Source organism: Ochotona curzoniae, unplaced genomic scaffold (genome assembly GCF_017591425.1).
Source record: "Ochotona curzoniae isolate NIBS_2020 unplaced genomic scaffold, NIBS_Ocur_1.0 scaffold_3223, whole genome shotgun sequence".
NCBI lineage: Eukaryota > Metazoa > Chordata > Mammalia > Lagomorpha > Ochotonidae > Ochotona > Ochotona curzoniae.
Genome location: NW_024467108.1, coordinates 1,799,622 through 1,826,857, shown reverse-complemented (window position 1 = coordinate 1,826,857; position 27,236 = coordinate 1,799,622). Strand labels below are relative to the sequence as shown.

General features: G+C 39.8%; 1 protein-coding gene and 1 pseudogene across 6 annotated transcripts in view; one reads left to right on the top strand and one right to left on the bottom strand.

Annotated features, from left to right (window-relative positions):
* STIM1 (stromal interaction molecule 1) overlaps window positions 1-27,236 on the top strand; it is a 205,255-nt gene that overhangs the window by 135,044 nt on the left and 42,975 nt on the right. For all 6 annotated transcript variants that reach the window (XM_040964426.1, XM_040964422.1, XM_040964425.1 and 3 more), the window contains exon 3: window positions 13,189-13,303. In XM_040964426.1, the coding sequence (XP_040820360.1) occupies window positions 13,189-13,303 (115 nt within the window). The remainder of the gene's footprint in view (window positions 1-13,188; window positions 13,304-27,236) is intronic.
* Window positions 25,005-25,477, bottom strand: LOC121145503 (annotated as a pseudogene).

The following is a 27,236-nucleotide window of genomic DNA, read 5'->3' as shown; positions in this document are numbered from 1 at the left end:
AAGTCTTAAGGAAAAAATAAAAATAAATTGGTGTTTGATTTTGGTAATGGAGTCTAGGAGGTTTTACTGCTTTTAAGTGCTTGCATAAGTTTGCTAGTTTCTCAGGGTCTTGGAAATCCTTGCAAGTTTAAGCATAAGCATGTAATGTGGGAGAAAACTAAAATAGAAATCAGAGTTGCCTCTTGTTTATGGGGATTGAGAGAGAGAGAGAGAATTTCTCTAGTACGTGAAGCCAGAATAGGATTAGGTGCTGGTCTAGGGGTCAGAAAATTGTGACTTCCTGGTTTTTTTGTTTTTTGGTGTTTTTTTTTTTTTTTTAAGTATAGGCTGCAGACTCAGGAAATGTAGTGGTTTTATAATTTTAAATAATTGAGAAGCGGAATCTAAAGAATTTCATGACATGAAGCTTGTAAGATTCAGATTTCAGTGTTCACAAAGAAAGTTTTATTGGCATTTATTGTCATAGTGTCTATGACCGGTTTTGAATAAGAACAGCAGAGTTGAACAGCAGACATGGGAAGCAATGTGTGCACCACTAAGCATGAAATATTTGTTGTCTGGACATTTACAGAAAAAGTTTACATGACGTTTCATCTTAGCTATCAGCTATTTTAAATAGCTTAATTGATGTGCAATTCTTATATCATTCAACTTACCCACTTAAAATTTAAGATTTAGCTACTTGAATAATACTTTGATGCCTTCCAGGAATCACATTAGCAGGAAGCTAGAATTTGGAATGGAGCTGGGACTGAAACACAGACTTTCCGATATGGGATATAGGCGATACAGGCATTGCAAGTGACGTGTTAACCACTGCACCAAATGCACACTGCAAAACTCAGAATTTCCATTGCCAGAGTTAACAAGGATGCAATACAACAGACTCTCACATGTTACTGTAAGATTATCAGTTTGCAAAACCATTTTGGAAAGCTTTTGTCATACTAGAGCAGTTGAAGCTGCATATATTCTTGAATTGGTACTTTAATTCCTCTTCACGTCTCCAAGAAAGACTTACATAGGTACACAATGAGACATTAAAAGTGGTGATTCCAACACTGTTTTTAGTTACAACATTGTTTTCATTGCCATGGCAATGAAACATCCTTAAACATCAGTAAACTAAACTGTAACTGTATGGATGAATATTTTGAGCAGTTGCTAAATGCATAATACAACCATATACAGTAAGTATTTTGAGTAAATGAGGATATTCTAGTCATAGGAAGGTCAAAGTCAGGCAAAATTAAACTGAAATATACATTAAGTATTGATACCTATGAGATAAAATAATGGGGCAAAATAGAGGGGTGATTAACACCTAGTTCTTGAGAGTAGTTCTAAAAAAAGAGGAAGGGTAGAAACAATTGTAAAAGACCTCCCATGGGGTTCATGTTAATATTCTGTTTCTTAACTTGAGTGTTGTCAACACTTAAGAAAGTTTTGATTTTGAAGCCCATTTTGTTTTATTTTTGCTAGTCATGCTTTTATACTTGATCTTAGCCAAAAGACCGAGATTAGTCATGATTTTGATAGCTTATCCAAGAACCTATTGTTAAGTTCAAGGTCATGATTAATTATTCCTGTAATCTCTTTTAAGATTTTAAAGATATCTGCAGTGATACCAGACTGAATTATAAGTATCATTTCAGCCAGTATCTGCTCTCCCTCAGTGTTTTTCATCTCACTAGGAGGGACTCCACTGTGTCAGTTGCCTAGGGCAAAACATGTCCTAACTTACACACAATTCCTCTTCTATATCATGTAGACTGCTAAATCCTTTGGATTCTACAACATATACAACATATACCCAAGTCCAATAATGTGCCAGGATCCCATATGGGCACTGGTTCTAATCCTGGCAGCCTCACTTCCCATCCAGCTCTCTGCTTGTGGCCTGGGAAAGCAGGAGAGGACGGCCCAAAGTCTTGGGACTCTGCACCCATGTGGGAGACCTGGGAGAAGTTCCTGACTCCTGGCTTCAGGTCAGTGCAGCACCTGCTGTTGCGGTCGCTTGGGGAGTGAATGATCAGATGGAAGATCTTCCTCTCTGTCTCTCCTCCTCTCTGTATATCTGACTTTGAAATAAAAATAAAAATAAATCTTTAAAAATGTATTTATTTTTATTTGAAAGACAGATATTACAGACAGACAGAAGGGGGGAGAGATAGAGATAGAGATAGAGAGAGAGATAGAGAGAGAGATAGAGATAGAGAGAGAGAAAGAGTCTTTCCATCTGCTATTTCATAGTACAAATCACCGCAATAGCCAGAGCTGAGCTGATCTGAAGCAAGGAGCTTCTTCCAGGTCTCCCACAGGGGTGCAGAGGCACAAGGATTTGAGCCATCCTCAGCTACTCTCCCAGATCCTAATCAGGGAGCCAGATCAGAAGTGGAACAGCTGGGACATGAACAGGCATTGATATGGGATGATGTCACTACAGAGGAGTAGTGAGCTATGCTACCACATTGACTCACATTATGATTTTTTTTAAAGATCTATTTAAAGGGTAGAGTTAAGAAGAGAGGGAGAAGCACAGAGAGATCTTCCATCAGCTGATTCACTCCCCAGATTACTCCAATACCTGGGAATGTAATACCAGGTTTCCCATGTATGTGCAGGGGCCCAAGTTCGTGGGCCATCATGTACTGTTTTCCCAGGCATATTACCAGGAACCTAAATTGAAAGTGGTGCTGCCAGGACATGAACTGGCACTCATATGGGTTGCTGGATCACTGATGGTGGATTTATCTGCGGTGCCACAGTGCTGGTCCTGAAATAAGGTATTTTTAAAAATACCTTATAATCTTTGAATTCTAGCATTAAATCATTTATTATTGTATTGTATGTATGTATTTTGATGGGTGTTTCCACTTTAACCAGCCTGGCCTGCCCCAGCCCTGGCTCTTATGCTCACCAGCAGGATAGTGCCCACAGTTCTTCTCCGGGTGTGTTTGCATCCTTGGATGTTGTGCCTGCTCGGGGATATTGTCATCCTGCCTAATATAACTTGCACCAACTCCTGGCACATGCCACCTGGTACTGTGGCCTAGCCTAGTTGGCCTGCAACCATTCTGGTTTTCATGCATGTCAGCAGGTGTCCTGTGACCAGATTTGAGCCCACACAAATGCTGAGGAGTTCTGTAGCCATATCTGGTCTGGCCCAGCCTCAGCACAGCTCCCATAGGTGTCAGGTCAGTTCTGCAGTCCATCTAGGCTTAACCTGTCACTAAACCACAGCTGCCTTGCAAATCGGCAGATGCTACAGTCCCACAAAGGCATGCCTACAATTTCTCTACAGTTCCTCTACAGAAACTACACCGAGATCCAGTTCTCTTGCATTCTGGTAGGTGCAGTATCCTGACATGTAGGTATAAATAATGGCAGAGAGTTTAGTATCCAATTGTGAAGATATATTTAACAGTTTGATTGAGAGTTCATCTTTGATTCATTTTATTTTATTTTTCATGATGCAGTTCCATAGGCTCAGGGTTTTTTTTTTGTTTGTTTGTTTTGTTTGTTTGTTTTGCTTTGCTTTGCTGTTTGTGAGTGGACCAGGTAAGCAGGGAAGGGAGAGGGAAAGAGAAAGCACCTGAGAGAAAGCTGGGAGATGGGGTGCCTCTAAAAGAGGGAGGGAGAGACACCAAAGTTTGAGGAAGTATCTTTGGCTATTAAGCCTTCCCTAACCCCTCTTTGTTGGGTGGGAACCTACAGGTAAAATGTTCACCATTTGTGTCTCTTAATGAATTAGGAAATGGTTGGGCAATGCTTGTACCATTCAGTTGAAGGCTTGGCCAAGACCTCAGCAGACCTGGATGACCTCAAACCTCCCTCTTGAAACCCCACATCATATTTCTGTAGGGGTAAAGGGCAACAACGTCTTCTGGCTACTTGCTGTTGAAACAGGACATCATTTCAGTAAAGGGACCCCTGGAGGTGTGGGATCCAGAGAGAGATGGTCTGGGTCAACCAAGCTGCTGTGGCAGAAGTTGGTTATACAACCAACCGGAGTCTGAAGGCCCTTAATTGGGAAACAACACAAGATAGTTAAGAATACAACGGTCCAAATATAGTAGACTTTTGAATACCATTTCCACTAAGCACTTATACCAGACACTAACAGCATCTGCTCTCTCAGGTGTGATATTTTGGATTGTAGCCCTGTGATATGCAGTTTCTGGTAATGAAGCCAACACTTTGATTGCTAAACTTATTTGGCATGTGCCTTTCTGAAAGCAGTTTCAATCCTGCAGTGGTTCATAGGCTGGTTCTGGAGAATACGGTTGACTTGGGGTTCTGATCTCAGACTATAGAGTCGATATCTACCTCAGAGGAAAACAGCCTTGCATGTCAGGAGCTAAGACTAAGCCTACAAGAACCATAACCAATGTATCTCACCCCCATAAAGGGGCCAATGTCTCAAGAATGACTAGCGTGGTGGAAGTGGAGATCTTCTTAAGTCCAGGCCCATGCCCAGAGAAGCTGGCCAGAGATGTCTGGTATAGTTACTTTTTAATGGATCTTGACCCAGGAGATAAAGGCAAGGCAGAAAATCAACCTGTGTCTAGTAAGAAATTGGCTTTCTGAGAATTCACCATCAGGGAGACCCTAGGCTCCTTAGTATGAATGCAACTGGGGTGGTGGAAGCCTGGATAGGAGGCCCCAGAACTCGTCACTGGGGGTCCTGCTCAGCAGATCCCTCCTCCCTCCAGAGCTGGGGTAGTTTGATTTCCAGTGATCCCCCTTGCAGATGGGACACGATCCCAGAGGAAACCCCTGGCCTTTTGTTCAAGGGCACTCCCGCCAAAAATGGCCTGGCTTCTCACAGCTGTAGCAGCACCATGGGCCCTTTTTCCTGAGGCGGATAAACTCATAGTGGCCAGCATTTCACTATGGTGCCTATCTTTCCTCTTTCCTTCTCTAAGTCTCATAGTAAACAGCATTGAAGATATATCTAACAGTTTAATTGAGAGTCCATCTTTGATTTATTTTATTTTTCATGATAGAGTGACATAGGCTCAGGGATTTTTTTTTTTTTTTTTTTTTTGCTTTGCTTTTCAAAGCATTATTTTGTTCAGTCTGCAAAAATGTTTACATTCAGTTCCTGGTGTCTGTGATTTTTTTCTGTTTTCAGTTTTTCAGTATGCATCGTCTTTTACTCTTTCTTTGCATATTTTGTATTTCTGTTCTGAAACTGATCATTTCTGATGACAACTGTGGCAACTAGCTCAATATCTTTGGAGCTTTTTGTTTGCTCATTTATTTGATTAGTGACTTGTTAAGTTATGCAGTGATGGTCCTCCTTTTGTGCACCCCAGTATGAAGTTTCTGATGTTGCACCTGATAGGGTGCAGCCTTGGGTACTCCCGTCGTCACTTGTGGATGATAGTTGCTTTGGCAGGGAGGACTCCTTATCCTTCTCCTTCCCTGGTCATGTCTACCTTTAAGTTCCATGAATTGCCATCTGATTGCTTTCTTATTTTCAGTACTGCTCAGGGCATAGATTTTTTTCCCAGATTGATCCAGTTATATTAGGACTCCCTTGAAGGAATAGTTTCTAAGGTCAGTGTTTGAGACATGTTCTTACCCCTTGACAGATCTTTCCAGCTGTTTTTTTCCCCCCATAATTCTCTCCAGTTAAGTCACTAGCCTACAATTTAGTGTATTCGATAGACTCCCTTACCCAAGGTTTTACTTCTTATGTTATCCCAGCTCAGCCATGGTCCAAAAATAATGAATGGAAATTTCCAGAAATAGTTTATATGTTTTAAATTGTGCCTCATTCTGAATAGCATGATAAATTCTCAGGCCACCCTGCTCTGTCCTGCCCAGGATATGAATCATTCCTTTGTCCAGCTTATCTATTCTGTATATGCTGCCTACACCTTCATCACTTAGCAGCTATCTTGGTTATCATAGTGACTATTGTCATATTGGCAGTGCTTGTGTTCAAGTAACTCATTTTACTTAATAATTGAAAGAACATGAGTATAGATGCTGGAAATTCAAATGTGCCAAGAAGAAGCCATAAAGTATTTGATTCAAGAGAATAGGTGAAAATTGTTAACTCATTAAGGAGAAGAAAAGTATTATATGATAAAGTTGCTAAGATCTGTTATCAGAATGAGTCTATCTGAGGCAGGAATGTGACACAGCAAGTTAAACTGCTACTTGAGATGCTTGTATCCCATATTGGAGTGCTGATTCAATACCCCGTTACTCTGCATCCCATCCAACTTCCTGCTGATGTATCCTGGGAGGCAGAAGATGATGGCTTAAGTACCACATTGGAAGGCCTTGTGCGGTAACCTAGTAGCTAAAGTTCTTGCCCTGCATGTGCCAGGATGCCATATGGGTGCTGGTTCGTATCCCGGCTGTTCCAATTCTCTTATAGCTTCCTGGGAAAGCAGTAGGGGACAGCCCAAAGCCTTGGGACCCTGTACCCACATGGGAGACCCAGAAGAAGCTCCTGGCTCCTGGCTTCAGATTGGCTCAGCTCTGGCAATTGTGGCCACTTGGGGAGTGAATCAGTGGATGGAAGATCTTTCTCTCTGTCTCTCCTCTCTGTAAATCTGCCTTTCTAATAAAAAAATAAGTAAAAATAAACAAAGTACCATGTAGGAAACCTAGAATGAATTCTGGGATCCTGGCTTCAGCCTGGCTAAACTCTGACTGCTGCAGGCATTTGGGGTGTGAACTAGTGGAAAGAAGTGTATATGCTCACTCTTCATGTCTCACAACCTTCCTCCTGTTCCCCTTTGTGTTACACTGTCTTTCAAATAGACACAAATAAACAAACATTTTAAAAGGACTAAATCTATTCAAATATTTATATTGAAAAAATAATCATGTTAATTTTGCTAGTGCATCCCCAACTATAAAGCTTATACTCAGATGTGGGCAGAAGTGGTAGAATATATAATTTGTTTATTTTTATTGGAAAGATAGATCAGATTTATAGAGATAAGGAGAGACACAAAGATCTCAGTCCTCTGATTCACTGTAAATTGCTGCATCACTGGAGTTGATGCAATTAAGATGCAAGATCCCAGGATCTAGGAGATCTTCCAGATTTGACACACAAGTGCAGGGTTCCAAGACCTTGGGACATCTTCTACTGCTTTCCCAGGCCACAAGCAGGGAGCTGGGTGGGAAGTGGAGCAATTGGGACATGAACCAGTGCCCATATGAGATCCCAAGCCAGAATAAAAATAGTAATAATACGTATTTATTTATTTATAGGAAAACTGCAATGAGTAGAAAAGATACAATATGTTTTTTAATAGTAAAAAAAAAAAAAACCCACACACAGAATATATAAGGTTCCATAGTATCACAGTTTCCATTGAGTTTCTTGGAACATATCTGCCATAGATGAGGGGCCTACTGTATCTCCATTGAATGTAGAAATCTTTTTTAAAATGCATTTTAGTACAACTTGCACTTTTCATCAGAGGGCCATGGTTGTGAACTTTACTCTGTTGCAAGTAAAGTAATTTCCTTTGGAAAAGATTTGCAGCTCTCTGGGTTTTTCCTTCCTTCCTTCCTTCCTTCCTTCCTCCCTCCCTCCCTCCCTCCCTCCCTCCCTCCCTCCCTTCCTTCCTTCCTTCCTTTTTTTCTTTTCTTTTCTTTTCTTTTCTTCTTCCTTTCCTTCTCTTTCTTTCTTTCTTTCTTTCTTTCTTTCTTTCTTTCTTTCTTTCTTTCTTTCTTTCTTTCTTTCTTTCTCTCTCTCTCTCTCTCTCTCTCTCTCTCCTTCCTTCCTTCCTTCCTTCCTTTCTTTTTCTTTTTCCTATTAAAATGTTTTCCCCTTCAAGCTCTCCATTTCACAATCTACGTCTTCCCCAGGAAAATCTTTGAATCATGATTTTTGGAGCTGTGACTGGGGACAATGACATGTTTCTCTCTGAGTGACACTTTACTTCAGAGGTTGGATACTCACTGGAGGATTTGCAGGTGTTCTTGGTTTGTCTCCTAGAGTATACTCCTATCACTGAGGCAGGTAGTGCATACTCTTATCTTTGGAGCAGGCTAGTCGAAGTTGTGGCCCCTGGATCTTTTTTTGTATCAAAGGTATAGCTCCTCTCCTGAGTGGAGGTTAGACAGAACAAAGGGAGGCGCACCTTTTGGATACCATCAGAGAGGCACACTTTTTGGATGCACTCACCAAAATTTAGTCATCTGGGGGCAAGATGTACAAGGTTGATGTTCTGCCTTTTTCTTGGGCAGTTAATGCTTGAACTGGAAGCTTAGTGGTGGGAGGAATCTCTGTGCCCTTGACTGTACCATTCTGAAGTAGCGCTTCTGTCTCATGGGATTGGGAGAGGGGAGGAAGGCAGCAGGTTTTAGTTCAAATACTATAGTCTCTTGCTGTCCTTATCAAATTTTAATACATTCTCTTTAACAGTTGTTTCTGCATTTGCCGTATGCCCCCAAGACCACTTCTAGAGAAGTTTAATGGTTGTTTTTGAAAAATGATCTTCATCAGAGTCAGTAGAAACTCAATGCAGCTTCTCTTGCTTCAAGTTTGAAGTCCTAACGCATCAATTTTTATAAATGTCATTTCTTATGATTCAGTCTACCCAGTGCCATGTGTTCATCCTATGTAAATGTGATGGTACTGGCCCTAATTTAAAAAAGCATGTCTTTGGGGAAATATGTTCTAATTAGTGATATATTTCTGTCATCTTATGAAAAGACAGAGGTTTTCTAGCCAGTAGTTTTTGGCTAGTTTGGATACTTTGATCTAGGTTGATCTAGGTCTTTATTTTTTTTTAAGATTTATTTTATTTGAAGGACATAATTACAGAGAGAAGGAGAAAGAGAAAAAAGAGAGAGATTGGGCCTGGTGCCATGGTGCCCTAGCGGCTAAAGTCCTTGCATTTAATGCACCAGGATCCCATATGGGTGTCAGTTCTAATCCCGGCAGCCCCACTTCCCATGCAGCTCCCTGCTTGTGGCCTGAGAAAGCAGTCGAGGACAGCCCAAAGCCTTGAGACCCTGCACCTGCATTGAAGACCTGGAGGAAGTTCCTGGCTCCTGGCTTCGGGTCAGTGCAGCACATGTTGTTGCGGTCACTTGGGAGTGAATCATCGGATGGAAGATCTTTCTCTCTGTCTCTTCTCCTCTCTGTATATCTGACTTTCCAATAAAAATAAAATAAATCTTTAGAGAGAGAGAGAGAGAGAGAGACCTGGGCCAGTCCGAAGCCAGGAGCCTGGAGCTTTCTTCAGATCTCTCATGTGGTTGCAGGGGCCCAATGACTCGGGGCAACCTCCACTACTTGCTCAGGTCATAAGCAGGGTGCTGGATTGGAAGTGAAGTAGTTGGAACTTGAAGCAGAACTCATATATTTTTTTTTATTAATTACATTGCATTATGTGACACAGTTTTATAGGTACTGGGATCCTCCCCACCCCTCCCTAAACTCTTCCCCCCATGGTGGATTCCTCCACCTTGTTGCATTACCACAGTTCAAGCTCAGTTGAGATTCTTTCATTGCAAGCATATACCAAGCATAGAGTCCAGCATCTTATTGTCCAGATATGTTCAACGGCTTGTTGGGGAGACTATCTCTGGTCTGAAGGTAGAACCGGCAGAGTATCATCCTGATCCATTAAAAGCCCCAACATAACATCAACAACAATTTATAATGTTATGGACTTAATTGACATAGTATTGAGTAACCAATATGTTAAAAAAAAATGCAAGTTCTTACCCACATCCTGTGACTTCTTCATTGACATTTCAACTTTAGTTTATATACAACCGGGTTCTTTACACCTTAAAATGGCTATAGATTACTATTCAGCTGTCTCGTGTCTATTTTCATTATAGTATTTAGCATTTCATAGCGTTGAAGCATAATTTTGCTGAACCTGGCTGTTTTTCGGGTAGTCTAGACTGGCTTATAACTCTAACAAGACATATGTCAGCAGTTTAGGTGCAGAACAATTTTAGGAGGGGTGTGCAGAGAAAACCAGCACTCATTATGTTGTGCTGGCTCTTTTAAAAAATGTTTAGAGATTGTTTATTTGAAAATCAGAGTTACAGAGTTAGACACACACACACACGAGAGTGGGTGAGAGAGAGATGTTGTCCATCCATTGGTTCATTTCCACTGATGGCTGCAATAACTGGGGCTGGGTCAGGGCTAAGCCAGGACCAACTGGGTCTCCCAAGTGGGAGACAGGACCAGTAATTGGCTAGACTGAATTTCATCCAGGTCTTCCACATGGGTGGCTGGGGCCCAAGTACCAGGGACATCTGCAGCTGCTTTTCTCAAGCCATTAGTGGGGAGCTGAGTAGGGTATGGAATAGCCAGGACAATAACTGATAGCCATGTGGGATACCCAGCATTGCAGGTGATGGGTTTATTTGCTGTACCACAACATCTAAGCTATCTATACGAATTAACTCACTAACAAAACTCCCAATATGAGGATATGATGAAGTCTTTATTTTTTATTACTGTTATTTCTATTTTACAAATTATGTGCATGATACATTGAAAGTAAGTAGTAGCCATAATGATTCAAGCCCAGGCAACTTGGTTTTAAAGTAAAAATCTCAAACCATTGTTCTCTATACTGAATCTAAGCTAGTATAACCTTTAGCTACTAGCTGGATGTCTTTGTTTTATATTGACTATCAGTTTGGGGGCTATTTATTTATCTATCATTCTTGTAGGTAAATTTTCTTTTCATTTCCTTTTTTTATTTTTTAAAATTGTTTTTTCAATTTATGATACAGTTCCATAGGTCCTGGGATTTCCATTATCCCCTCCCCTAAATTCCCAAATCCCCCCACCCACTCAGTTCCCCTATATTATTACTATTTTATAGTTCTTCATAAACAATGATATGTCCATTGTTGCAGGTGTGGAAAATGGCAGAAAGTCCAGCATCCTATTGTCAAGATATAATAAACAGTTTCATTGGGAGTCCATCTTTGTCTAGAAGTAGAGATGCACACTGCACTGTATGCTCACATCTGGATATGATAGTCTCCATTACACAGTTACAATAAATCGCCTTAAATAAAAAGCCACAATATAAAACCGACAACAGGAAGAAAAATAGCATGCTACTGAATGACTAATGTGTCGCTGAAGAAATGAAAATAAAATCAAGAACCTTCTAAAAGAAAATGATGCTGCTGTATTATCTATGATCCAGTGAAAATTTTAATGAGAAGGAGTTTTGAAGAGATAAACTAAATTAAAAAAAAATCAGAATCCATGAGATATAGTTTCCACCGATCTTTGTTGGTGAAATGTGTCTCCTGTAGGCAACAAAAGAAGGGTTTTGTTTTTTAATCCAACCTACAAATCTGTGACATTTGATTGATGAGTTTAAGACATTTACATTCAGGGTTAATATGAATGGGTGGTAATTTGGTCCTGTCATTTTAGCAATAGATTGTTCATTGATTTAGTCTTCTGTTGTCATTTTATTGGCATGTTCTTTGCATTTGCCTTTGGTTTTGGTGGTCGCTATTCCTTTTCTTTGTCAAGAGAACATCTTTAAGTATCCTTTGTAGGGCAGGTTTGGAAGAGGCATATTCTTGTAACTTTTCTTTACTGTGGAAGAATTTTATTTGATTTTCAAAGACAAAGGAAAGTTGCTGGGTGTGTTATCGTGGGCTGACAATTTTTTCTTTTATAATCTGGAGTATGTCACTGCATTCTCTTGTGGCCTATAGAGTTTCCTGTGAGAGGTCTCCTGTGAGTTTATTTGGCATTCCTTTATATGTGTGTTGATTTTTTTTTCACATGCGCATTTAAGGATCCTTTCCTTTTGTTTGATTAAAGAGAGCTTGATTATCCTGTGTCTTGGTGAAGATCACTTTTGCTCAAGCCTGTTGGGAGTTCTGTGCTCCTCCTGGATGTTGTTTACCAATTCTTTCTGTAGATTAGGGAAATTTTCCCTTATTATCTCATTAAACACATTTGTAAACCCAGCTTCTCTTTCTGTACCTTCTGGGACTCCTATAACTCTTATAATTGGCCTTTTAATAGTGTTTTTCAATTCTTGAATACTTTTTTTTTTTTAGCTTAATCCAGCTCTGCTTTCAGCTTTTTGTTTGTTTCCTCTTGGTGACAGGAAATATCTTCCAATTCTGAGATTCTTTCTTCTGCTTCCTTCATTCTATTTTGGAGACTCTCTACTATACTTTTAATTTGCACCACTGTATTCTTCATTTCTGATATATCAACTTTCATTTGATTCATTTCCAGTGTGACATGTTCCTAAAATTCCTTAAACTTTTGTATTATGTACTTCTCATTGTTGATAAGAAATTTTATAACAACTGTTTTGAATTCTATATCCCCAATTTTCTGGATGTCTTCTTCAGTGAACTCTGAGATTGGCAAACGGTTTTGTTCCTTTGCAGGGGAATGTTCAGTAATATTCATTGTGCTTCTGTTTCTTCTTTTGTTCTTGATCATTGTACTTCTGGTTAGCAGAGTCTTCTCCTTGGGGCAGGTTTCTTTCTTTCTTTTAAGGTTCATTTATTTTTATTAGAAAGTCAGATATACAGAGAGGAGGAGAGACAGAGAAGAAGATCTTCTATCCAATGATTCATTCCCAAGTGACTGCAACGACAGGTGCTGTGGTGATCCGCAGCCGGGAACCAGGAACCTCTTCCGGGTCTTCCACGCAGGTGCAGGGTCCCAAAGTCTTGGGCCGTCCTCGACTGCTTTTCCAGGGTACAAGCAGGGAGCTGGATGGGAAGTGGGGCTGCCGGGATTAGAACTGGCACCCATATGGGATCCTGGTGCATTAAAGGCAAGGACTTTAGCCACTAGGGCACCATGCTGGGCCCTGTCTCCTCTTTCTAACCTCTTCAAGTTTTCCAAATTCTAGTTAACCTGTTTTAGTTATCTTTCCATAATTTAAAAATTAAGAGAAAAGAATTTCTAATTCATATATATATACATATATATGTACATATATATATGTTCATATATATATACATATATATATAGTGACATGTGCAAGAACAGGTAGTCTGCTTGGCAAGTCAGACATATGCTTATGGGGGCAAACCATGAATGATAAGATACACTTGTTTGAGTAGTTAGAATGTATGTGACTGGTTAACTAGAGGCATATGACCTGTATGTTGATCTTGATGGACTGGCTCCCAGTTACCTTTTGTGACTTGTTTGCTTTTGTCTTGCAGTTCCTGAGGGAAGACCTTAATTATCACGACCCAACAGTGAAACATAGCACTTTCCATGGTGAGGATAAGCTCATCAGTGTGGAAGACCTGTGGAAAGCATGGAAGTCCTCAGAAGGTAAGAGGCAACCTGTTTGTCAATCCTAGTTGCTACAAGGTTCAGAGAAGAAAGAAGATGGGTAGCAGCTTGGCTTTAAAAGGTGGTGAATATGAAATGCTTAATAAAGAGAAAATTATTGAAATTATTCTGTAAAAAGTCACCAAATAAGACTGACTATCATTATGAAGCCAGGAATGGGAGAAGGTTTCCCAGTGACAGAGATATTCTTCGTCCAAATGTGTTTGAATTAGGTGCTGTGCCAACTCTTCTCAGCCTATCCCCTCTGCCATCTGAGTCCCCCAGCTTCACCTGCTTCATCTCCAGTGGTAGGGAGGAGGAGCTCTTGAGGCACCCTTCACTGCTTCTTACTTACCTCCGCTCGGCTGAGTGTTGAACAATGCAAAGATTAGAAATACAGAGGAGTTTTTTCCTGAGTCTTTGTCTTTTCTCAGGTAAATTGTCCTAGTTCTTCAAAGGAAACATTGTCTCCTTCTCCTTCTCAGCATGATTTCCTTACTGTAAACACATTGGTTAATGCCTTTTTCAGATCCTGGAGTTGGACACAGATTCCCAAGTGTGACTTAGTCATTAGAATACAATTGTCAACTTTTTACTTCTTAGCCTGTATATCTGCTATTGCAGATAGATAGTGCCTTCAGTATTCATATCATTCTGCTAACTCATTGTGAACTTAATGAAAACTATAGATTTTTTTTATATTTAAAGCTGCTAAACCACAACTACTACTTTTTTCCTAGAGCATTTTAAAAAAAAAATTCTGATTGGAACATCGTGTGTCGTTGTATGAGACGTGTTATAGAAGGAAAAAGCAGACTTTTAGCCTTCTCTCCATTTATCTCTATGGTTAATAACTTTTTTAATGCCAACAAGATTGGAGACAGGGTACAGCATTGTAGAGCAATAAGTTAAACTGCCACCTGCAACCCTGGCATTCCATTTTGGAGTGCCGGTGGGAATCATGGCTCCTTGCTCCAGGCCCAGCACCCTGTTAATGAACCTGGGAAAGCAACAGAAGATAGACCAAGTACTTAGGCCCCTATCACCACATTGGAGATTCAGATGGAGTTTCCAGCTCCTGGCTTTGACTTGGCTCAGTAATGGCGATTGCAGTTATTTTGGGTAGTGAACCAATGATAGAAGACCAGTCATACTCTCTGTCCCCTTTTTTTTCTCTGTGTAACTGCCTTTCAAATAAATCGTTTTGAAGATATATTAGTGTAGCTCCTGATACTAATGAGTTAAATATAAAATTACCACAAGGGTTCCTGGCTTTCAGATGAAGAACTTTAGGTCTTGACTTACAAAGTTATTTTTTTAATGTCTGCAGTAAGTAGTGCCAGGATTTAAATGTGGGCCTTCTGCTCCACAGGCCAGTGCTTTCTTAGTTGAAAGTACTGGTCTGATAGTAGAAAAGACTGCTGCTTAGGTTCTTATTTAGGATTAAAAAATTTTAGGTTTCAGAGGAATTGTGTGTAATGTGAGTAGTAATCACTAAATTTGAATCAGGAATGCCTTATATACAATTTTTTTAAAAATTTATTTGAAAGATAAAATGGTAGAGTGAGCAGGAGTGAGCAAATGAGAGAGATCCCAACTGGTGGTTCACTTGCCGTTGCCCACCATAGTTCCCAGACGAGGATCTGAAAGTTGGAGCTGGAATTCCAATCCAGGTCTTCCACATGAGTGATAGGAACTCAGTCACTGCTGTCTCCCTGGATTTGCACTAGCAAGGAGTCAACTAAGAATCCAACCCAGGCATTCCAGTGTGAATGTGAGTGTGTTCACCTCTAGGTCAAATGCCTAACCCACTAGCATTCTAATCCTAGCACTGCGATGAGCAGGCTGCTTCTTGTTAACTTTGTTTTATCAGTTTAGAGGACACATGAGAAAACTGTGTGTGTGTGTGTGTGTGTGTGTGTGTGTGAGAGAGAGAGAGAGAGAGAGAGAGAGAGAGAGAGAGAGCATGAGCGAGCGAGCTTCCTGGAAATCTTTAGAGCCAAGTTTTTTGTGGGGGATTTTTTTTAAATAGTTCTTACACAAGTCAAGCTGTCTACTAATGAGAGCTGAGGGAGTGACATGCACTTTGGAATTAGACCAGCACTGCCAGGCAAAACTTTCCATCAATGCCACTTAATTTTGATTGTCTTCTTGTTCTCTAATGACATGAGGATAAGATGCCTGGTTTTTGAGAGTTGATTTCGTAAGTAGGGACTTAGAATGAAATACGGCAGGGAGTTCATTCCTGGCCTTTTCTGAAAGTTCACACAGAAGTAGCTGGGAAGGGAAAGTGACCAAGACAGAAATAGAGGGACTAAATCATGATGCTAGAAAACAACTGCAGGCAATTTTCTGGTTAGAACTTTATTTCTGGACTCAACAACTATTTGGAACACTTCCAGTGTATTTTAAGTTACAGGGAAATGGAAGTCAATTGAGTGAAATTTTTGGAGGAAGAGGTTCCCATTAGCTATGAGAAAAAAAAAAAAAAAACATCTTAGTGCACAGTAATAGTGCTTACAGGTGAGACCTGGGAAGTGTTATTTGTATTTATACACCTTTTTAGTTTTTGTTTGCCATGTGTTATACCTGATGTTTAGTGTTAATCTTGTTTTCTATTCTTCCCAATGGTTTGCTTCATTATTCAGAATAAGGTTCCTAGTCTCTCGTGAGGTGATTTATGGAGCTACAAAAAGCTTGTAATATCTTGGCACTAATGCAAACTGGCTTGCTTGAGTTTAGCTAGATGATGCAGATATGAGCAGTGGTCATTTGTCTTTGGAACATTGCATTAGCTGGGTAATGTTAGTATCATCTGGGTGATTAGTGTTAACATTTTCTAACTAATGTTGGGGAACTAGTTTTTTTCTCTCTGGTATTTTACTTAATTTTTAAAGAGTTACTTATTTGAAAACAGAGTAAGAGGGAAGTAGGGAGGAAGAGGGCATGAGGGCAGGAGAGGCAAAAGGAGAAGTGGAGACAGAGGAAGAGAGAGAGGAAGAGAGAGACAAAGCTTGCTACCATCTATACTACCATCTAGTGATTGCCTTTCCAAGCAGGCAGAGAAGCCCATTCTGTCCAGGTTGCAAGAACCCAATCCCTTGGCTCATTTTCCACTGCTTTCCCAAGTGCATTAGCAAGGTCCTGAGCTGGAAGTGTAGCAGACAGAACTGGCATCTATATGGGATGCTGGCGACACAGCCAACAGTTTAGTTGTTTATGAGATAATGCCAGCCTTTTTCTCTGTCATTTAGATTCTGGCAAATAAAACCTATTAATCTCTACATAAGCCAGCTTTGGACCTTAATAATAGAAACAATTGAAACACTAGCATCCTTGTTTAATATGTAATAGGAACTCTTCTAGGTCTTTTAGTTAGATTATCTCATTTAACAGAAAAATATTATGAGCTGTAAATATTGTGATTATCTCTATTTAGTTTGAGTAACATGAGTAAAAGAGAAGTAACAAATGCATTTTTGTCATAAACATCACTGATGTCACACTAAAGGGCACAGTTCTCAACAAGATTGTCCTTACTTCATATACTAGCCGTGGCTGTATATTCCAAGGTCACCTGCTTTGATCAGTTGCCTATGCATCTGAGGATTCCCATGATCCCTCAGGTTTAACAATTTGGCAGGACTAGAATAAAGATTAAAAAACAAAACAAGAAAAACAAAACAAAATAACAACAACAAAAAACAATTTGGTAGGACTTCCCGGAGAACTCAAGAAAGCCCTCTATTTGGGATTGGATCTTTATTTAAAAGTGCAAATCAGGACAAGCTATAGACTGATGTAGTGAGATCTGGGAGGGTTCTAGATGTGGCACTGCTGTATATTATGTCTGTGGAATGTGAATGCAGCATGCCACCGACACTAGAGAGCTCCAAACTTAAAAGTGTTCAGGATTTTTATTCAGTTTGCATCGTATAAACACAGTTGATGGAATCATTGGCCAAATGACTTAACTCAGTCATCAGCTCCATATGTTTTTCCAATGCTTGTGCTGGTATCATCAGGTTCGAAGTCCAATTATTATTTTTTAAAATCTGGTTAGTTTTTCTAGTTACTGGATCTCATCCTGAGCAATCTCATTATTATGAGCTTGAGAGAGATTCAAGGGAACCACCCTGAATAAGAAAGATAGTTTTATCACTGGGAACATTTGAAGAGTTTAGCATTTACCTCCTAGGAAATGAAGACAAAAAGCCAGGCAGATCTTTGTTACACAATGTTAAGTGACTAGATAGGGAAGAACTGAACAAGCAGGATGGAGAAAGGACGAGAACAAGAAGCCTGCTACTGTCTTGGGGCTTGCTTGCTTCTCCTGGGCTGTCAGATGAATTGTCTCCATTTAGTTTTTCATCCATTTGTGTCTGTGCTGAAGATTAATATATGGCTAGGTGAGGGAAATGCAAGAAGAGAATAAATTGGCGTGGTCTTGATCTCCAATTTACATAGAGTGGTGATTAGTGGGGATGCAGATGGGGTTGAGGTTGAGGGTTGGTAAACTGCTACAGTTTTCAGTCTTAGACTTCGAACTGTGTGTAATAGAGTGGCAGTTCCTTAAAGAAGTGACTTAGCCTGGTTAACTGTGTCAAGATTGTCAAAAATATAATTTAAAAAAATAAAGAAAAATTGAGAAAAAAGAAGTGATTTAGTAGAATATTTGAAAAGTAGAATCGTTGCATATTTGAGCCAGTGGAGTCAGTAACTGCGTGTTTGGTGGTGAGGGATGGTGGATGGCATTGATCTAAGGTGATTTCTCTTCTGAAAAATAGCTTTCATTTCTTCTAAACAAAATGTCTTGGTTGTTTTTCATTCCTTTTTCTATACATAGATTTTAAATGGTGCTATCTGCAGAAATGTGTTTCCTAAGCAATAGTTTATTCTCTATTTTTATGTGTCAAAGACATCTCAACCATTAATCTTTGGTTCTAACTAATTAATATGATTCCAACTAAAAGCAAAGTAACCTGGTTAGGTTCACATGTGCCTATGAGCTATGTAATGGAGCTCCCAGATCCCCATTTCCATCTGTGCTACTTCTTGGAGGACAGAATTTTTCTGCGGGAGGCAGGCAAACAATGCTGGAGGATCAGGAGACTTTTGGCGAGGAAGCCCAGCAGAACTGGCGTTTCCGTTGATCCACACAAGGAGGTCAGATAGCATCAGACTTTTGTCTAAATCATTTCTAAAGTTAAGTCAACATGAAAGAGTTAGTGCTCTATTTTTACTTTTGCACAGTCTAATGAGAGATAAGTTTATTCTTTTAGCCCTTTAGAAGTTAATAGTCTAAATGAGCCTTCAAGTGGTTTTAGTTAAAAACCTTCGTTGTCACAGTTTTTGGAGAAAGATGCAATTGTTCTCCTCTTCCCCTCCATTTATGTTCTTTCACATACTTCTCTAACAATAAAAATTATAATCTGTGCAATCATTTGACACTTATCAGAGTAATTTTAAGATTTATTTATTTTAACTGGAAAAACAGATTTCCAGAGACAGAGAGAAAAGACAGACAGAAGAACCTTCTACCCGCTGATTGACTCCACAAATGGCTGGAGCTGAGCCTATCCCGAGCCAGGGACCTTCTCCAGGTCTCCCACATGGGTGCAGGATTCCAAGGCTTTGGCACATCCTCTACTGCTTTCCCAGGCCACAAGCAGTTAGCTGGATGGGAAGTGGAGCAGCTGGGACACCAACTGGTGCCCATATGGAATGCCTGTGCTTGCAGGTGGAGGATTAGCCCATCAAGCCATGTCACTGGCCCCATAGTAATTTTTTATTTAATTTAAATGGCCACTTGAAGATTAAAAATCTTACTTGTACAGACATTTAATAGATAAGGAAGTGGAGTATTTATTTGTTATTTATTTTTAAGCAGTTCTATATTTTTTGTGAAAGGCAGAGTGTTGGAAAGGGGAAGAAACATTTTTAAAAATTCTGTTTATTTGAAACAAAATATTACAGAGGGGGTGGGGATAGAAAGAGAATGAATGAAAGAGAGAGAATCTTCTATTTGCTGGTTCACTCTTTAAATGGCCATGATGGTCAGGGCTGGGCCAGGCTGAACCAAGAGCCTAGAACCCTATTTGGGCCTCTTACATGGGAGGCAGGGACCCAAACACTTGGGGCATTCTCTGTTGCTTTCCCTGGCACATCACCAGCAAACTGAATCAGAAGTGGAGCAGCCAGGATTCTGACTTAAGCCACTGTGATATAGTACTGGTCCCGGACAGAGAGATTTAGACTCCTTCCATCTGTTGACTCATCTCCCAAATGTCCACAAATACCAGGGCCTTTAAAGTAGGCCAAAGCCGGGACCCAGAAACTCCATGTGGGCATCCTGTGTGGATGGCAGGAACCCAAGCACTTTAGCCATCATCTGCTGCCTCCCAGGCGTATTAGCAGGAAGCTGGATTGGAAGTAGAGGTGGAAGTAAGACTCAGATACTCATGAGATGCTGGTGTCCCCAGGGCTGCTTAACCTGTTTTACAACCACATCTACTCCTTTCTCACCTTTCTATGAGAATCTTAATTATTATATTTATTCAGTATGTCCTAGGTAAATCTCGTTAGCTCAACTTTCTGATCCTTTCCTGAAGGTTTATGGAACTGTAACTGAGAAAAAGTATAAATATTTAAGGTTTATTATTTTTAAAGTTTTTTCATATTTAAGTTATGAAACCACTGTTACATTATTGTGAATACATTTGTCACCCATAGGTTTTCTTACAGTCCTTGGTGATTGCTGCCTCCCAGTTTCTTCTCTCACACAACCATGGATCTGCATTCCACCACAGATTATTTTGCATTTTCTATAATTTTATTTAAATGATATAATATGTGCTAATTTTAGAAAAATCTGGCCACTTTCATGAGACATAATTATTTTAAAATTCAGTCATGTTTTGTGTATATAGTTGCTTCTTTTTACTGCTGAGTGTGTGTCTATTATGGAAATATACTACAATTTATTTGTTCACCTGTTGACAATCATATGAGCTGGGGTTGGTAGTGTGGCACATCAGCGAAGCTGCCTCCTGCAACACTGGCATCCCATATAGGGGCTAATTTGAGTCCTAGCTGCTCCACTTCTGCTCTAACTCCCTGGTAAGGTGCCTGGGAAAGCAGCAGAGGATGGCCCAAGTACTTGGGTCCCTTCACTTGTATGGAAGACCCTGAAGTTCCTGGCTCTTGGCTTCTGTCTGACCTGATCGTGGTTTTTGTAGACATTTGAGAAGTGAACCAGCAGGTGGAACACCTTTTTCTCTTTCTCTCTTTGTAACTCTGCTTTTCAAATAAATAGAGTATTTTTTAAAATTCTGTTTTACTTCAGAGAATTACTGAGGGAGGGAGAGATTGAGAGGTCTTCCATTTGCTCTCAAATGTTCTCAAAGTAGTTGTATTATTTTATATTCCCATCAGTAGTGTGTAAGACTTTTACTTCCTTTATGTCCATTAGAACTTGTTTTAGAATTTTAGCTAATATGATAGAGTTTAGAGGTATCACATTGCAGTTAGCTTGAATTTGCCTGATGACTATTCGTGTTGGACATCTTTGTCAATCCTGTGCATCTTTAGTGGAATATCTTAAATTTTTTTCTTTTTAGTTTTGAAAGTTGTATGTTATTTATATAAGTTATTTATCAAATGTAGTTAGCTTTCCATATCTGTGGATTCCACACTCAAATTCCATCAATAGTGGAAGGAAAATATTTGGAAAAAATTCCAGAAAGTCTCAAAGAGCAAAGTTTTAGTTTCTCACACACTGAACTAAACACACACATATGATGCGTGGGCTTCCTTGCTGTGTCTTCCCACAATTCCATTTGAGAGAATATCTCAATCTCTCCAGCATTCTGTTTGAGTGTTACATTCCTTACATTATGTTCTTATACTGTGTTATTAGGACTACAATGCTTGGATTTTGAGCTGTACAATACAATATAACAATGATTTACCTTTCATTGTGTTAGCTATTTTATACCATCTTGAAATGATTTAAAGTATAGAGAAAGATGTGTTATACAAGTATGTAAATATTCCTACACCGTTTTATACAAGGGACAAGAGCATCCATAGATTTTGGTATGGGGAAGGAGTGAGAAGTTATGGAGCCAGTAACTATTAGAAATCACAGGATGTCTGTAGTTGCTTTGCAAAGATTTTTTCCTAGTCTGAGATTGTCTTCTTTTTCTTCTTTTTTCTTTGTAAAAAGCATTTAGTTATGGGCCCTAGGTGATTAGCCTAGTGGCTAAATCCTCATCTTACATGCTCCGTGATACCATTTGGGCACTGATTCATATCCTGGGTGCTCCACTTCCCATCCAACTCCCTGGTTGTGGCCTAGGAAAGCAATCAAAGATAGCCCAAATCCTTGGGACCCTGCTCCTCCCAATGGGAGACCTGGAAGAAGCTTCTGGCTCCTGACTTCAGATCAGTCCAGCTCCAGCTGTTGTGGTTACTTAGAGAGTAAACCAGTGGATGGAAAAGCTTTCTGTCTCTCCTCCTCTCTGCATGTTTGACTTTTCAACAAAAATAAAATAATTTTTTTAAAAGCATTTATTTGTTTTTGAAAGGCTGTGTTACAGGTAAAGATAAGAGACAAGGCATCTTTGCCTTATCTAAGATTAAAGAGTTTTTTCTGAAGGCCAGCATTTTGGCTCAGTGCCTTAAGCCATCATCTGCAGCACCATGGTCCCATATAAGCATTGGTTCAAGTCCCAGCTGTTCCACTTCTGATCTAACTTTCTAGTAATGCTCCAGAGGATGGCCTAAGTGCCTGGGCTCTTGGCACCGATCTGTGAGATCAAAGTTCATGGCTGCAAGCTTTGGCCTGGCCCAGCACCAGCTGTTGTGACCATTTGGGGAATCAACCAGAAGATGAAAGATCCATCTGTTTCTCTCTCTGTGTGTAACTCTTTCAAATAAACAAATAAGTTAAAAAATTTTTCTTCCATCTTTCTAGAAATTCTGTAGTTGTAAGATGTGTGTTTTGGTCTTCAATTTGTTATTTGTTTTTATATATGGTGTGAAGCCTGGATGCTAGTTCTCTTGTGCTTTTTATGTGTCACAAATTATTCTAGAACAGTTTGTTCAAAATGGCATCCTTTATCCACTACATTATCTCTTACCTTTTGTCAGAAATCAGTTGTCCTTTAGGCATAGGCCTATTCTGAGACTATTTTGATCCACTGAATTGTTGGTCTTTGTACCAGTACCATGCTGTTTTGGTTACCGTAGTCTTACTGTCATCCGTCCTAGCCCTAGTCATATGGTTCTTGTCCTGCAATTTTGTTCTTTTTCAAATTGTTTGTGGTATTTTAGATCCTTGCATCACCTTGTTAATTCTTTTGGATTCATTATTTTTTATGTATTGTTGTATCTTTGTTGGCTTATTAACTGTAATGTTACTTGAATTGTTGCCTTTAGGAGGTAAAATATGCTACAAATATATAAACCATATAAATATTTCTTTCCATTTTCCTCTCAACATTCATTTCCTCTGTTTTTACTGTGCCCAGGATTTTCTCAAGGCCATACACTGGGGTATTTGTTGACTTGCCTCATTTGTTTCCATTCCTCAAAGACCACTCTACTTTGGAGGCTGATGTCCAGCATCTTGAAAATCATTGTTTTTGTTGTTGTTGTTGTTGTTTGTTTTGGTTTGTTTTCTAGAAGAGAAGATTGTTTCAGGAGAGTGTACAGTATATGCCTTTTCTTGACTTAAGGCAGAAATTTTCTGCTTAAATATCTTTTACTTGAATCATGTAGTTGGCCTAAACAAGTTCTACTGTAGTATTTGCTTAAGTTGGTTATAGAGAGAGCCTTGTAAAATAAAATCTTCCCAGTTTCTGCTTACATTTTTCAGTGTTCCTCCAATGCCTTTTTAAAACAATGGGGGCTGCTGCCATGGCATAGTAAGCAAAGCTTCCACCTGCAAACTCCAGCATCTCTTATGGTCACCAGTTCAGTTCTTGGCTATTTCATTTCCCATTCAGCTCCCTGCTTCTGGCCTGGGAAAACAATGGATGATATCTCAAGTACTTGGGCCCCCACACCCACATAGAAGACTGGAAAAAGTTCTGGCTCCTGAGTCCTGGCTACGAATTAGATCATCTCTGGCCATTGTGGCTATTTTGGGAGTGAACCAGCAAATGGAAGATATCTCTTTGTCTCTCCTTCTCTCTGTAACTCTGCTTTTCAAATATTAAGGAAGGAAAGAAGGAAGGGGAGGAGGGAGTAAGACAGGAACCAGGGGTTGGCTATGTGGTGTAGCACGCTAATCTTCTGCCTGTGGCACAGGCATCCCAAATGGGATGATGATACTTGTCCCGGATACTCCACTTCTGATTCTGCTCCCACATAATGGTCTGGTAAAGCAGTGGAGGATGGCTGTTGCACCCACATGGGAGAACCAGAAGAAGCGCCTGACTCCTAGCTTTGGACTGATCCAGTTTGGGTCATTGGAGCCATTTGGGAAGTGAATCAGCTGATAGAAGTTCATCTCTCTTCCTCTGTCTCCTTCTCCCTCTTTAGCTCTTCTTTTCAGATGTATAAATACATTTTTAAAAATTAAATTAAACATTAAACATTATAAAACAGCAAATTGCTGGATAGACATTTTGAAATGGAACCTAGAGAAATATATTGTTAAAAATGTGTATAAATTTCTTTAAGATTTTCTGTTGTAAATGTATGTTATTTTGAAAGGATAGATACTGGCTTTTTCATTAATCAGGTACACACTTCTAGAATTAACTGTCACCTTATATCACTACCATCTAATTTGAGATTCAGTAAAATAAGATATTGAAAACTTAGTGATTGTTGAAAAATTAAAACGTCAGTGATGTTTTTATATTTAGCCATGAAATGTTAGCCATATTTAAATCAAAGGTTCACTGTAGTTTTGCTGTAAGATTTATTTATTTTATTGGACAGTCAAATATACTGTATTTATTTATTGGACAGTCAAATATCACTGGATCTTCCATCCAATGATTCACTTCCTAAGTGGGCACAATGACCAGAGCTGCGCCAATGCTAAGCCAGAAGCCAGGAGCTTCTTCCGGGTCTCCCACATAAACGCAGGGTCCCAAGGCTTTGGGCTGTCCTTGATTGCTTTCCCAGGCCACAAGCATAGAGTGGATGAGAAGCGGGGTTGCCAGGATTAGAAACGGCACCCATATGGGATCCTGGTGCATGCAAGGCTTTTTAAAAAGGTCTTTGCAATTTATTAATCCCCATGAAAGATTCTCACAATCTCTATAGATAAAAATTACTGCAAAATGTTTATTCCTGGGCCCAGTGGAATGGCTCTAATGGCTAATCCCTGCAAGGGCTGGGATCCCCATATGGGTGCTGATTTGTTTCTCATCTAGCTCCATGTGCTATGGAGTACTGCTTAAGTTTTGCCTACAGTGCTGACAGCCCATGTGGGTGTCAGTTCTAGTCTTAGCTGCTTCTGTTCTGATCCAGCCTTCTGCTAGTGTGCCTGGGAAAGTGATGATGATGCATCAAATGCTGGCCCATGTGGGAGACCTAGAGGAAGCTTCTGGTTTGGAACCAACCCAGTGCCAACCGTCACAGCCACTGGGGCAGTGAAACAATAGATTGAAGATCCCTCTGTCTCTCTCTTTCTCTCTCTTTCAGCTACATTCATAAATCTTTAATTAAAAAAAAAAAAGCTTTATTCCTTTGGCTTTTTGCCAGCACCAACGTTAGTCTTGGTAGTCCCCCTGACCTTTTTCATTCTGTTCTTGTGCTCTTTTTGCTGTTTTCTTAAAGCATTTTTTTCTCATTAGGCCAAAGATTGCAAGTCTATGTTTAGGTTCCTTTTCCTTAGTATAATTCAAGGAATCATAAATCATGCCAAAGCTCATTGTCTTGCTACCACTATAATGAGCTCATTTTGCTACCACCATTTGAATTCAACACCAAGACAACAGTGGGAGTGGTCTTGTGTATTTTGGCTACTTTCCTCTGAATTTCTGTCTTAAGTGCTGTTGCCTTCCCAGGGAGGAGAACACCAGTGACCATTTGTTTCCTCTGAAGTAGTTGATTAGTTATGAATGTCCTAGTCTGCATCATCACTGTGTCATGATGGCAGTCAGCCCTCAGGCAGCCAAGGAGGAAAGGAGTGAACATGATCTTTAACAGCATGTCCTGGGGGCCTGGGAGACCTGGTTTCTGGCCAATTGCCTGGTGGATTTATCACATCAGGCCTAGACCCAGTGGCCACATGGTATTTAATAATGAAAGACTGAATATTCTCTCCCTGACTGGGAACAAGGTAAGGATGTCAGATCTTATTTAGCATAGTTCTAGAACATTTCATTCAGTGCAATATGGTGAATAAAGAAAATAAAAGATACCTGCACTAGAAAAGAAGAAATCAAACTTCCCTCCTTCTGCAGATGACATGATTGGTTGTTTAAAAAAATCCTAGGAAATCTAAAATCCACCTTCAGTCTTATAAAAGTTTGTGTAGCAGGACTGGCACAGTGCTGTAGTAGGTTAAAACTTTGCCAGGGAGAGCCGCAATCTTGTACTGTTGCCAACTCATATGCTGGCTGCCCCACTTCATTTATTTATTTATTTTTAAATTTTACTTTTTATTATTATCATTTTATGATATAGTTTCATAGACCCTGGGATTTCCCTTATCCCCTCCCTGATGGTTTATAGTGATGGTTTAGAATTTGATATTTACCTTATATTGACAAATTAAGACCTCTGTCTTGCTCTACACCTGGATAACAAGCTGTTAGTGAAAGACAGAGGGAGACTACTCAGAGATAAAACCACAGTTCAGGCTATATACTAAATACTCTACACTGCCCATTGTTATTCAGACTACACAAATAAGAAGTTAGGCTTTATGAAACCTTTTCCGGCCCACCATGAGTTACTTTTCTGTTCTTACATCAGACCTCACTATCTGATCTAACATTTATCTTCCATATACTCATTTATTTTCTAAGGATACAGATTATGTAGAAGACAATAAAACTTTCTTATGACAGAATGCATTAATGGTGACAGAGGTAATAGCTAATTTTTCTTTACCACTTACCATTTGTTAGGAGCTTTCCCCATCTTCCTTATATTCATATGAGAACACTGATTTTTTCCCCCACTATTTTATGGGTGACAAAAATGCGGCACATAAAGGTTAAGTAGCTTCCCTATAACCTTACATCTAGTGATTGGGAAATCTCAAATTCAAGCCGGGGCATCTGGTTCCAAAGCCCATTTTCTTAAACTTCTGGCCACTAAGTGGTATGTAAAGGAGAGGCAAAGTAGGCGCTAGAAACCCTCCTGCCAGACATAGTTATCTTGGTTGGGTTTAAAACCAATGAGGTAGTTGAGGGCTTTATCTGGAGGCATCACAGGTCAGTTGTGGGAAAGAGATACTGACTCAGGAGCCCATTTCTTTTTTCTTATTTGTCCTCTGGCAAAAGAAAGGACTGGCTAAGGCCAGTACTGCCCTGGCACGTCCTTGCAGATATCACTATGCCTCAAGTGCGGGGGAGCCATGCTTACTGTCCCTTCTGCCTGGAATGCCGTTTCTCCACTATCCATGTGGTTCACAGCTCCATTTCACTTAGTGCTCAAATGTCACCTCACTAGAGAGGCTTTCCCTCATCTGACCTTTTACCCTTGAATTGCTTACTTTTTATTCATTGTACATATCATTACCTGACATATAATTATATATCTGTAATATTTTGTCCTGTTTCTCACGGAAAGAAACATGGGCTCTGTGACTCTGTGCTATATACTCTTACTTACGCTGTTATATTACAGGCTCTTAGAGGGTGATTCACTAGGTGTAGGTATTCAATAAATGTGTTTCCCCCTCAGTGAATAATATATTCTAATATATTTTGAAGTTTCAGGCCCCTTGCTTTCAAGGACC